This window comes from Varanus komodoensis, unplaced genomic scaffold (assembly GCF_004798865.1).
Source record: "Varanus komodoensis strain SLA01 unplaced genomic scaffold, ASM479886v1 scaffold47, whole genome shotgun sequence".
Classification (NCBI taxonomy): domain Eukaryota; kingdom Metazoa; phylum Chordata; class Lepidosauria; order Squamata; family Varanidae; genus Varanus; species Varanus komodoensis.
This window is the reverse complement of record NW_025336045.1, coordinates 2,128,351-2,141,880: the sequence shown is the minus strand read 5'-3', so window position 1 is coordinate 2,141,880 and position 13,530 is coordinate 2,128,351. Positions and strand designations below refer to the sequence as shown.

General features: G+C 39.4%; 1 protein-coding gene across 2 annotated transcripts in view; it reads right to left on the bottom strand.

Moving 5' to 3' along the window:
- Positions 1-4,921: 4,921 nt before the first annotated feature.
- Positions 4,922-13,530, bottom strand: part of ATAD2B (ATPase family AAA domain containing 2B) — a 79,907-nt gene continuing 71,298 nt past the window's right edge. For both annotated transcript variants that reach the window (XM_044445089.1, XM_044445090.1), the window contains exons 25-28: positions 11,300-11,989; positions 10,608-10,711; positions 9,576-9,704; positions 4,922-8,202 (exon numbers count right to left, since the gene is read on the bottom strand). In XM_044445089.1, the coding sequence (XP_044301024.1) occupies positions 8,161-8,202; positions 9,576-9,704; positions 10,608-10,711; positions 11,300-11,989 (965 nt within the window). In that variant the 3' untranslated portion in view covers positions 4,922-8,160. The remainder of the gene's footprint in view (positions 8,203-9,575; positions 9,705-10,607; positions 10,712-11,299; positions 11,990-13,530) is intronic.

Sequence of the window (13,530 nt, the reverse complement as noted above, 5' to 3'; positions counted from 1 at the left end):
GATCTAGTTTAAGCATTAATTGGACTATTTTTTAAACCAACAGGGAAGCAGCACTATTCATGATCAGGCTACCTTCCAGCCATAGATGCAAACACCTTTAAAGTTAATGGAAAATGTCATGAATGCTAGCTACTGGAGCAGCTGCTATTCTGCCACTCTTTTCCCTGAACATCCAGAACACAGATTTTCCATCAACAGTCACAGTGATCTTTGCCTTCACAGCGAGACATCACCAAGCTTTTATTTTGCAGTCACAAATTGGTGCTGCCTTATTGTTTTACCATATTAGAACTGGAAGCCTTTAATAAAATCCCATACAATGCTTGGAGAACTTTCAAATAGGTTGGTTTGGACAGCATGGGTTAGCTGTAGATTTCTGAATTAGGGAATAAATTACAAGCCAAATGCCTCACTGGCTAGATGGATTGTATCAGCAGTGAAACATTTGTAGAATGCCTAGGTTTGCCCAGAAAAAAATATGGTGTTTATGTTCCAACATCACACAGCATTGCAGCCTTAACATGCAGCCAGTTTTATTTCTGTGCAGTGGCTCAGGCTAACTAGCAGACTTTCCAGTTCAACTCCTGAAGCAACCCAGGGTGAGTTGAAGGAGCTGGCAACCTTATCAACACTGGGGAAGAGGTCTTATTCAGCACAAGTCAATACTAGTTGGTAAGATGAGCAAGACAGAGGATATTTTGGTTTTGCTTGTATGTGCAAATTATTCTGGATTTCCTCTGGGAACCTGGCAGAAGGCCTGTGATAAATGAATCATATGCACAGCCTACTAAGAGGTGCAGCAGTCATTCTTTAAAAGCTTTTAGAAATTCTAAACATCCTTTCACCTCTTGTTGAGACTATCCTTTCCTAAGGCAAATTGTCTGCTTCCTTTAAAAGGTTATTTGCCCCATTTCCAAAATGTTGACTGCCTGCTGTCGCTTGTCAGCCAGTACGAAATCTAGACTGTTAAATCCCATTTGTCATCATAGTGGGCTGACAACTGCTCTACCCTTGCCACTGGAGTATGAATGGCCAAGTCTAAATAGAAGAGTAATTTTGTACTTCCTTGAAATATGCTTTTGGATGCTGCAAGAGTTCATTTTACCATGTTTTTATAGTGGGTGACTTCACATCTAGGGATGATATACACATAGCTATCACAGCTATGCCCCCCCAGACAGAGGTGGCCATGTATTATTCATGGCACATTACATGCAATAGTGTAGGAAACACAATTACCCATTCAATGGCTGACAATTAAAAACAGAAATCGAGAGATGGAAGTTGAACAATGACTACGAACCAGAAATGTGGCAGGCTATATCAAATTGTGCTACCTCTGCTGAAGTGGAGGCTTCCATAAGTTGCAAAGGCAATTTTTATTGATAAGCCCTTTCTTCAGCCCCCTCTCTGGAAAACCTACTTCAGAAGATTGGAGGACATTTACACTGGTGTTACAGAGGCTGGGAAAAGTGGAATTTGCCAACACACACACACACACACACACACACACACACACACACACACACACACACCCCTGCCACCCGCACCCTTCTGCTCATAGAAGCCTCTGCTAGAAGTTGTAAACTGGACAACTGGACGTCTATTTTAGATTGTTTTTGCAACTATTGCAAATATGATCATCCTACTATATGAGTATTTTTTGTTGCACAGTCCAACTTCATTTAAAGAAAGCTTACAATTCTGAGATACGAAGGGTGAATTTGACTAGCATACATTTGGCCCTTTCGCATTCTATGGCTACTTCTAGCTAATTAAAGCAGCAAGGGCCAAGATCCTGGCTTACATTTCATAAAGTCTTATCTTCTCCACAAACATACATAACGGTGCTGAAAGTAACTACTCATTTTAGGAAATCTTCACAACTTGGGAAGTTCTCCCAATTTCTCATTCTTGCTGACCAAAGCTTTAAACTTCAAGTTCAAGTATGGGCTGCCAAAGGTGCACTTTAGCTGGGGGGGGGGGGGGAGAGATGAAATTAAACGAGAGAGAGAAGACAATGACCTCAACAGCCTTTGATGCAATTCAGAATGTACAGAGCCTGCAATATTAGAAACCACATACCAAGGCCACTTAACAGGTCTCGTGTCTCTGGAGATAAATGTCTACATCCGTTTTTATCCTGGCAATGGATACAAAATAGTGCTTTCAGCTCTTACTACAAAGCCAATAACAACGGATTCATCTGGGAAAGAAGGGTGTGTGCATTTAATTCAGTTCTCCAACATTACCAGAAAGCTTGACAGCACCCATTTTCCTTGAAGACCAGGTACATGCCTGGTTTCCTTTATGCATACTGCCCTGGACACTTCTAACTGTAACCACTGATGCTGACAAGGTATATTTGGTTCATTTGGCTTTGTTATGCACTTCATGATAAACCTGTGTTAGTTCCTAGTCACATTGCATATGCCACCTGAGGCAAGGATAAGTTTTATTTTGGCTTTCTTTTCAATGGCTGAGCCTTTTGTGACTAGAATCTGCCTCATTCAAATGCAGAAAGTATTCAGTGTTGTCAGTGATAGCTTATACCATAAAAACCTATTAAGGTACCACTTCAGCTGCAACAAAGAAAGGGCCCTACCAGACAATGCTTTTCTACTGCAACCCTCTGCCCCATTCATGACATTTTACAGGCTCCAGACTGTATCTCCCATTCATAACCCCCCATATTTTCTCATAGCTTCTTCCACCTTTTCAGCTGATAAAATCACTTGAGGAAAGGATGGAAAAGTAACATAATACCTTCCATCTGGAAGCATCCTAATACAACTGCCACCGTGGAGCATATTAATTGAAATCCTCTGCAGGGTATTACTTCAACTCACTGTATGTACCATCAAAATAGTTTGTTTTTGGGGGCACCTAGTTATCAAAGTACTTCTGAAACCTGTACATGCTGACACTTCAAAAATCTTGCTTTATTGATGGGCATACTTGTTTCACAAGATCCCAGGCTAACCACAATCAGCTTTTCATACTGACTTCAAGTGCAACTCATCTGCTCTGGACAAAACCTGATACACTGAAGCATATCATAAAATAGACATGTTAACATATAGCTATCCAAACACTTCAGTTTTAAAAAAAGCACCCATTCTCTCTTATCTTATATTGCATTATATATTTTAATCATTTTCAAATGGTGAAAACCACTCCTATTTTCATTCAGCAATGAATGAGCTATTTTAATCAAACCAGTTACTTCACACACCTTCCTACAGCACACTAAGCTGCCCTGTGAGTACGCTAAAACATGGGGACATTCACACATTATGACACCCCCCACTCCAACTCCACAATAAGTAATAGTAAGTAGGTTGTTCCTGAAACAACTCCATAGCATACTCAACAGATCATCATTGTCACTGTGTGTTATTTGCCCTCTCCCTGTCCGATAACTGCAGTAACCACAGCAGTAATTGGTCTGAAAAGCAGCCCATGAATAGAGGCACAGTGGGAGCCCAGTATCTTCCCTTTCTGGAATAACTGGAGGCTCAGGGAAGTACAGAAAAGAATTGTCAGTCTGATATTTAGAAGAGAAGGGATTGCACTGCAAAGTGGGAGAGCTGTTCCCTTGACACCTTCAGTGGAGCTTCTTTAGCCAATTTTTCCTACTTATTGGAGCTTTTCAACTGACAGTAATTGGTCCTTAGCAGCTGTATCTCTATTAGCTTGGATGTAGTCTCACCGTGTCAATTTCCATGTATGTTTCCTACTCTGCTTCCCCTCAGCTAGAATAGATAAGAAATTGACTAGTAAAGACTAAGCATATCAAACAGCTGTAAGAAAGCTTGTGAAAGACTAACCAAAATAAGAATTAAAAATATGAGCACATTTGCACAATATTTGGGGGTGGGGGGATGAATAAAAAAAAAGGAAATAAACGAGGGTCACTAAAAAGTGCCACTTAGGCAGAGGCAAGGTAGCACTGCAAGAACAGGGGAGTTGCTACTCTTGTCAAGCAGCTCACTAGCCAATCTCTACAAATCACAGTGCAATTGCTCTCCCAGATTCAGACAATGTGTCAACCCACTGTAGACTGAACCACCAGCAGAAAAGTCAGCCTCCCTTCAGGAAGTGGTATGTGCTCACACAATGGAACAGCCCACCATGTCTAGTTGCCCATGATGCTTTGTTGCAACACACTTATTCCTATTAGAAAATCTGCTAAATGCACTAACATGGTTTGAATTTTGTATTAATAACTAAACCTAATAGAGGAAAAGTCTGCTGTTAAATTAAAGCCAAGTCCTCATCTGGATCCTGCTCAACCTCTCCTCATTCACTGGACTGGAAGTTGTTCTTAATGTGTACCCTACTCTACCTTCAAGGAACTCGGTGTACTGTATATGGTTCTCTTCCCCACACCTACAGTGTTATGTTCATACTAACCCTGATGCTTACAATAGTCAATTAAGAAAATGTTTTACATATCCTTACTGCAGGATTTGAAATTCAGCAGAGAACTGATTCTTGATTGCAGAGGTAACACTAATGCTCTGCACTTTCATCCAAAAGAAGCATTTCTTCATTCAGATGCTTCATACATAACCACTAAGATCTACAGAATATTAAGATTAATTTTATTAAATGTGGGGCAGAGAATCCCCCTCTAATAAACTGTAGAGAGCCTTTTCTAAAATCAAGGGAGATTTCAAAATTAGTTGGAGGCGACAGGGAGAAAGTGACAACTGAAAAACCAGTTAAGTGCATCTGAGCCTCTTGGCATGCCTAAAGTAGCGCTCTGGATCTCAGCCAATAGAAATTCTCTATATGTTGCAATTACAAGTCAACATTCTCTTGCCCAAACAAGTGTAGACATGAAGTTCTAATTTCTAAGTAGTAAGAGTCCTAAGATTAACATTTCATTGAACTGCAAAGACCATTAAGACACTCAGAATTTTTACTTGCCATCTTTATTCAAGTATTTCACAGCAGTTATATTACAAATTACAGTAAGATGTTCAAAATATCCAGAAATTCAAAAAATTAAATAATTTACTTAACTAATGCAGAATGGAGTCAAGATGCCAAAAAAATCAAGTGAAACACAATTTTGAATACAACTTATAGAATCCAAATTTTATCATAGCTGATGAAGTAAGTTTACTTAATTAAAAAGTAGACACACATAAATGAAACCAAACAACATCCCCATTCCCTAAGTAAACCAATGTACAATATAGAAAAAGAAGCAGGTACACACTGAAATTCAAGCTTATGTTGAATTTACACCAAAAAATAGAGAGAGAGAGAGAGAGAAGATGAACAGCTACAGGACCTGCCATTCAAAATTTCAAACAAAGCCAAAAATTAACCTCCAAATTTAAAAAAAAGTATGGGAAGACAAGGTATTAGCAAAAACAAAAACAAACCACCCATAATCCTATAATAAATACATTGGCATATGAGAAAACTCAAGTAACAATATCAAGGACACAAAACATAAATTAATCACAGGTGAAATTCAAGCTTGCAAACACAATTAACTCCAAAGCCATGGTCATCTTCGAGCGGTTCCATCATTAGCCCCACAGAAATTTAACCTCCATCTGGCCCTAGGATAAGGCCTTGCACAGGAGTTCATTGGTAATATTCATAACAAGAAACAAGAATTGATTTGTACAGATTATTGCCAGTTTTATGTGGCAAAATAATAACAACAGAAATACAGATAGTAAACGACTTGACAACATGAAGAGATTAACGAGTTTAATTCTACAACCACTATGCTATTGGTAAAGAAAAGCAATACATGTTTTTAGTGTGGTTTTGGAGCCAAAAGGGTGAATATATAATTTTTATTCATGTTGCCCACTAACACAGTTATATAAGCTAATTCTTCTGAAAAACCTATAACATTTAGAGGCAGTTCCTCAATTTTTTTTTTATCAACATTCAAAAACTACTAAGATTTTTCCCCCTCAACTGACCAGTTGGAAGCATTTTTAATGCTGGACTTGAATTTAACATACTCTTTTCAAATTAATTGACAACTATATTTAAAGGATTTAAACTTGTACAAATTTAGCAACCTGTTAAAAATGTATGCAGTTTTCTTTTCACAAGTGCTGCTGCTACTTGAACAAAAGTATCTTTGAACTACAATATTTTAAAAATGCTGCAAGAACCTGAGACTTGCAAAAAATTATTTTACCAGAAACTTGCTACAAAAAATCTGCTACATTTCGTTTCATCAAATCTCAAAGTTTTGTAACAATTTCCATCAAAATACAAAATGCTAATGGATTTGACAGCAAAATATCCTAAACAGTTATAATGGCAATAAATACTAACAGAAAAATGAGAAGTCTGCACAATCAAATTTCTAAAATGGATGAAGTACTACTTCAAAATGTTTTTGTTTTAATCGCACTTTCCCACCTAAAAATACAGCATTTCTACAGGAGTTGTGTTTAGAATAGTGTGTGACTAAATGCATATTAGGAATTGAACAAGTGGCATCTGGGGTGGGCCCAGGGAGGCTTAGAGTTAGAAGGCTTATAGAAAATAACTGAGGGGGGGGGGGAGTGTGGTTGGGGAAAGCACTTTGGATTACTGCAGCAGCCCGAGGCCAGAGCCTGCTTTTCAGCAGTGGCGTACTATGAGCTACACACTGAGTCACAAGTACCTTAGCTTTAGCATGTGAGCGGTAGCAAAGCGGTTTACAGCCTTTCGTAAACACTCGTTGGTAGTTGAAATACAAAAAGCTGAGGTAGCTGAGTATTTCTGCAGTAGTCCACGACCATTTTTGCTTGTTAAGAACAAAACATACTGAGTTGCATATTTGGGAAAAGACATGCCTGCAGCTTCGCTTCGTGTTTTTCAATGGATACTATTTCAACCATGACACTTGCCCATCTGATCTTCTATGCGTTGTTCTAACAGCAAACCGTGAGAGACTGCTTGATACTGGGCCTATAGCAGCCTTCCTCTTGCCTGGAGCATCCCTCTCCTTATCTTTCAAAGGAATGAGTTTGAAAACTGCTATCACATCATCAACTCTAGAGATCTGCAACCTTCTCAGCCCAATTCAGGATTCCAACGCTAAACAAAATTAAAGGCCATTCCGTTATTTTCTCATTAATACTGCTCAGTATGAATTGTATTGAATGAGCCTGGTCTAATATATACAGAGGGCTAAAGGACTGCAGCAGAAAATTGTCTTTTCTGTCTATGGCCACCCAGCAAGTCTTAGCTTCCAAAATAATGGAAGTTTAGAAAGAAACCTGTTTTTAAAAACTCTGAAGGAATAAAATGGAACACTTAAAATCAAAAATGCAACTACAGCCACCTTTAATACCAACTGTGAATTTTTCACAGTTTTTTTTTTTTTCAAAACGAATACACTTTTGGAATAAATTCACTTTATCATTTTGAGATAACGTGCTTATTTCTATAATTTTGTTTCTGGAGAGCAACACAGACATGTGAAAATGTAATACTGGCTGCCACTCAACAGTGTGGGAACCTGGAACTGTTCTTTGGGAACACAGGCTTTTGAAAAGAACTTTCTAACTCGGTCATTGGCTACAATCCCAACCATTTTAAGAGCCTTCTCCTCTTCCTCCTCCCACCTCCTCCTCCTCTGACTAAAAAGGCACATTGAAGGCAGCTCACATGAGCCTCATCTTCACATTATTGTATACCAAAGTTAATTCATTTTACCACAATTCTTCACTGCCAGCTTTAAAAACAGGCTTCTGTCCATCACCTCAGAGAATAAAAAAAGAAAACAGTAAAATTTTAGGAGCTGCCCACTTAAAGAAACAATCAGTTAGATCTGCTCTATCCAGTTTGTGGCATTTTGCCTGAAGCTTCTCCTAAGATAATGCATATAGGCAGCAGAAATGAGAGCAGTTTCTGTAGCACCAAAAATCTCCAAGTTGTGGCATTATATTCTTTATTTCTATTAAGATACAAATATTATGAAGTTCTGTTTGGTTCTTGTAGGCTGGCTGGTTTCAGGTACCTGAGACAATAGCACCAAATTCATAACAGAAAGAGAGACAAAGAGCGAGCGTGTTAAGACCAAGGCTCGGCACATACTTGGTGCAACCGGAAATCGAATGGCTCAGAAGAATGGCTCTCCCATGAGCAGCTTATGAAAAGACAAACCCGCACATCTCGAAGAGTTCACAGGAATGTTTCAAACATATGAACTGTTCTTTCCATCTCCTGGAAGGAAGACAGGGGCACTGATTATTTAGCACTATGCAGACAACTGGCTAACCTTTAAAAAAAAGAGCTAAACTGCAGAGGTCTCTGTAATTAATTTTTAAGAACACAGACACACTTTGCAGGATGCCGCAAAAACAGAGAACTATTACAGTTCAAACTGTCGCTAATTAAGTTTTACTCAGATTTCAGCCAATTACAATTATATTTAGCCTGGCTTAAATCAACTTCACTGATTTAACTAGTTTTGGATCAGGTTATCATGCAACATCGGAACCAAAACTAAGATGTATAAACTCATTGGCAAAATGAAGGGGAATCTTTCCATGTTCCCCAAAAATGACATGCATGGATATGTCCCAAAATGACATTTTGAACTTTTGCATACTATGCATTCTATTTCCCTCTGAATGTGCAAGGAAGTCATTGGTTGGTTGAAACTTGGATAGTCTCTTATTTGCAAAGCCATTTCATAGGAAGATGTCACATCTTAGAATGTCATCAGTCTTAGCACTATAGATCCATCTTCAGGTGACTCAGACTAGGATGAGAAGTTCAGGCCAGACTTTTTCCCATGCTCAGCACTGGTCTGGAAGCAGTATGCAACAGCAGAACTTGGCTTACATGGCGGGTGCACAGGCAGTGGGTGTGCAAACCAGCCTTATGCACTCGCTTTCCACCGGATGCGCATGCAAGCACTTGCTGAGAGATGGGACTTTGGGCAGAGAGAGAGCAAGATGAAGTCCAGGGAGCCAAGCCAAGAAAATCGGGGGGATTTCCACCCCAAACCAGATTGCTCACCCATCACTAGCTCGGACCACAATCCTCTGCATGTTAAGATATGTGGGTCCCATCGGCCAGTAGGCTGAGGAATGCTGGTGCCTACGGGCCTATTTTCTGTACAAACATGCCTAGAACTGCACTCTAAATATAAAGAAGTGATAGAATTAAAGGCTAGACATTTTTTTCTGCACAGGGAACTGCCAAAACCCAGAATGCATTATGATGATTATGCAAAGCCTTCTAACGTGGTTCTAATCACCAACAAACATTTCAACTCTACAGAGAATTGTTGCTTGGCATCTGTAAAAATGTGTATCTTGCCTTTCCAAATGGAGTTCAATGCAACTGACAACAACAGGACAGTAACATATAACAAAATAGTGATGAAAGAGACAGGAACAAAGTCAGGCAAAACATAAACAAAAGCAACCAGTTAGTAAAGGTTACAGGCCCAAATAAAACTGGCTGCTAGTAGAAAGTGAGCACGACGGGCCCTCAATGGGCCTTCCTTGGCAATGAGCTCCAGTGCCAAGGACACAACAGGAACAGGAACTGAAACAGTGTATTGCTACAGCATTGCGTAAACTTACCTCTACAAGCTGTGACTTGTCATAATCTTTACGATGCCGGAAAATGCATTGATTAAGCAATGAGTAGAGCCTCTCAAGCTGGTCAACTGTCAGGTTGTCACTTTTCATAACCAACAAATCAAGTAAATTCTGTAACAAGGGAAGGCAAACATTTCAGAATATTGGAAGGGAATCTAATTAACACTTTGAATGCAAACAGTGAAGGACTCACAGATGCAAAGAACAGATTTCTAGCACAACTGTATCTAGTGCCACCGGAGTGAAGCTGGAATTGGCATGGGTTTTGCCTTGAGAGCTAAGGAAGATGTGGTTTACCACAATAGATTTGTAAAACTATGGAACGGTTTAGCGCAAGTATTAGCACTTAGCTAAATTTAGCAATTTAGCATTAGTTGCTTGTTCATTCCCGTTTTAGTATGGTAATGGAGGTTTCTTCACAGATTCTGCGGTGACAGAGAGGGTCTATTTTACCAGGCAATGCTGTTGTGAAATCAAGTACTACTACACTCTGAATTAGAATAATCTGCCTTTGATTATATCATCACACAGCAAGATCAGGCTGGTTATGTGACAACCTAATTGTATTAAAAAGAAAAGTATTTTAAAAACTGGGCTGTGAAGTACTCGCTATGGAAGGCCACTGCCTAAATGCCAGGCTTCTTAGAGGGGAAGAAAAATGCTCAGCTAAATACTGAACTAGAGTAAAAGTTGAACTAGCAAGGGGAGGATGGGATTTAATACCTAGATAACAAGAGATTCTCAGTTTGCTTTTACTGAGCAATAGCTCTAAAATGCCAATAATTTGGTTCAGCTTTCAGCGAATTAAATGAATTTGCCAAAGCCAAAAGACCTACCTTTCCTTCCAATAGAGCACTAATCATGTGATCCCTGCCTTCCTGGGCAGTGAGAGGAACACATTCCCTGTCTTGGACACCTCCTTCCCACCACCCAGAGACTTACTTGAGAAAAACAGAGGATAAAGAACAAAATGCTGGCTTTAAGATGTGAGATTAAACTGCCAACTGCCATTACCATTAATCTGTCATGGTCAACTATTACAGGAGGTACAGGATCCAGCTGCTCTTCTGGAACCTGTGTCAAAGCGACTTTGCGAGGTTTTTTATTTTTCATTGTACCTGCAGGTTAGAAAGCCAATATAACACATCAGAAAAATGGACCTTCAACTCCTAACAGGACTGAAACCACATCTCAAATTAAAAAGGAATGCAGTCCCTAATCCTTCACGGGTAACACCCATTCTTGAAAGAAGCTAACAAAATAGCTAGAATTTAAATGGGTTTTGCCAGTATCTCTTGCAGGATGTTGCTGCAAAGAGAGCATGGCTCTCATGTAATTCCGTTCTTCTGCCTCATCCTCCTCACAGTCAAAGAGAATTGCTGCAGGAGGAGGATAGCCCTTGGGCACTGCCAAATTTCCAATCAAGCTAAAATAAAACCATCCAAAACTTTGCTTTAGTTTGGCAGATATTGTCTGAATGGACTGGATCAACTGAGGTCCTGCTAGATAGCCTGGTGATTTTGGTAGGCAGGCTGTGGAAAGAAATAAACTCATACCACCCGCACTCGTTGGAAACTGAGTCTCATTTTTATCACATAGACCATGGGCTGACTTGGGCCAACACTTCCTGGCCAAAAGGGGAAGCAGCTAATTCAAGGAAATGATATCAATTCAAATATGTGAGCAAAGCAGAATGGATTGCATACCTTCTTTATCTGATTCAGTTTCTTTTGACTCGGTATCTGTGCCTTGCAGTTTCTTTTCACTATTGTTGCCTTGTGGTGTCTCACTGCCAGACAGTTTTATCTGTTCTGCCTCGGGGATATCGTTTGAACCATCGGATTTTTCTATTAGTTGGTCATCAATTGTTGCATTTGGCTTGGAAGAAGACACGTCGGGGATGCCAGAAGGTAAAACTGCATTCAGTGAATCACATTTGCCATACTGACATCCTGGAATGGGTGTCCCTTCAGATGCCTCCCCATTTAAACGATCCCTCTTGAACGAGGACTCATCCTTGGAGTCATTCCCTGCATTCACAGTAGCCTTGTTACTTACTAGCAGGGACTCATTTGAACTCTCCTCTGTGGATGGTATATTGTTTTCTTTCGCTACTGTCCCATTATTGAGTCTTTGATCTCCATGTATATCCATGAGATCACAAGATGACTCATCATTTGTCAAAGAGAGATCTCCCGTTTCCTCGCCATTCTCCTCAATGCAGTCAGTACTTCCCTCAAGTTCCCCATTCTCCAGCAACTTGCTGTCCTCCCCTTGGTTTTCGTCATCTGCAAACTTGGCTTCATCCTCATCTTTCTTCAAATTATTTACTTTTCTTTTTTTAATAATGCCTTTGCCCCACTGTGAACGTCGTCTTGACTTCCTCCGTAATCGAACTAAATCATGGAAAGACAAAGGAGTACAAACATTTCTTCAGCTACAAGTGCTTAGGAAGCAAAAGGCAAGCTTTTAATAGTATCAATGAGAATTATTTGCAATACAGTAAAATACTGGATGACAAAGCTCATCCAAGACAGTTAGCCATGCTAATAAAAATAGAAAAACCAGTAAACCCCTATAAAAGACTTAAACAGTCCAAAACAGGGCAGCTAGCACAGCAAAAAAGGAAACCATGGCTAGAAAAAAACAGCAGCAGCTGTCTGCCAAAAGAGCTTCGGACTGTTCCCAAATGCTCTCTGAAAAGACAATGTTTTTACCACCCAACGCAAGGACAGAACTAGATGGACTACCATAGGATGGGACATATAGGGTTGCCTTTATCAGACATGAAGACTTGAAACTCGTATTTATGGTCATCACACTTTATTATACCTTTATTATTTCACTACCAAAAGTGAAAACTAGAGTTCAACTTAGGTTTTTTTACCTAGTTTTTCTAAATATCTTCTGGAGCAACAAAATCCACCAAGCAAAGAATTAAAATTTCACATTTGCTGTCAAAGGGAAATATTGTATTCAGGCTGCACCAGTACATGGTGCTTTGTGGTAATATTAAAGCATTTGCCAGGGACAAGAGTAGAGGGAATCTGCAGCTAAAAAGCTTCAGAAAAACAGAGATGTCAGACAATCATTGCGGGGGGGGGGAATCCTATGCGAATTGAAGTGTACAATTTTTCCTGCACAAAATTAGGTAAACTGCATCAGAATTTTTTTTTTTGGTATCCTCCAGATGTTTTGGACTACAACTCCAATTCTTACCCATTAGCCATGTTGTCTGTGGCTGATGTGAGTTAAAGTCCAAAACATCTCGACAGCATGGAGTTGGAGAAGGGAGCATTAGAGAGTGACCTAATTTAGCACATTAGTTTTATTTGCATTTAATAAATACATTTTCTAAAGTGTTAATTTTCTGTCACAATACAGAAGTATCCAACTTGAAATATTTGAGGAAGAAATGTAAAGCATTTTAATTTAAATGTTATATCACTACGTTTTATTGGAATATTTGTAAAACTGTGAAGATAACAGCACATATTTCCCTTATATTATTTAAAGGAAAAGGAAACACACACACACACACAAATTGTTGGCATACTAATATACTTTAGCAGTCCAAAGAACACTGTATGATACACTCATAGCTACTCATTCACAACATGAAAACCTGAGCACACCTACCACTATATTAGCAACTGATGCCCAATAATTGTTACAAATGAACTCACAAAATAGAAAATATTCCACGAAAAAATCATGCACTGAAAAATGTTCCATTTCGGGAAAATTTTCCACCCCACATCACAGCAGAGGAGTAATTCATAGGGATCAAAGAAGCAGATTAATTTCTAGTTCAGAAGTTCAGGAATAAGCTACAGTTTGAGATTTTAAGTTGTTAGTTACGAAGTTGTGTCCAACCCATTGCAACCCCATGGACAACATTCCTCCAGGCCCTCCTGTCCTCCACTATCTCCAGGAG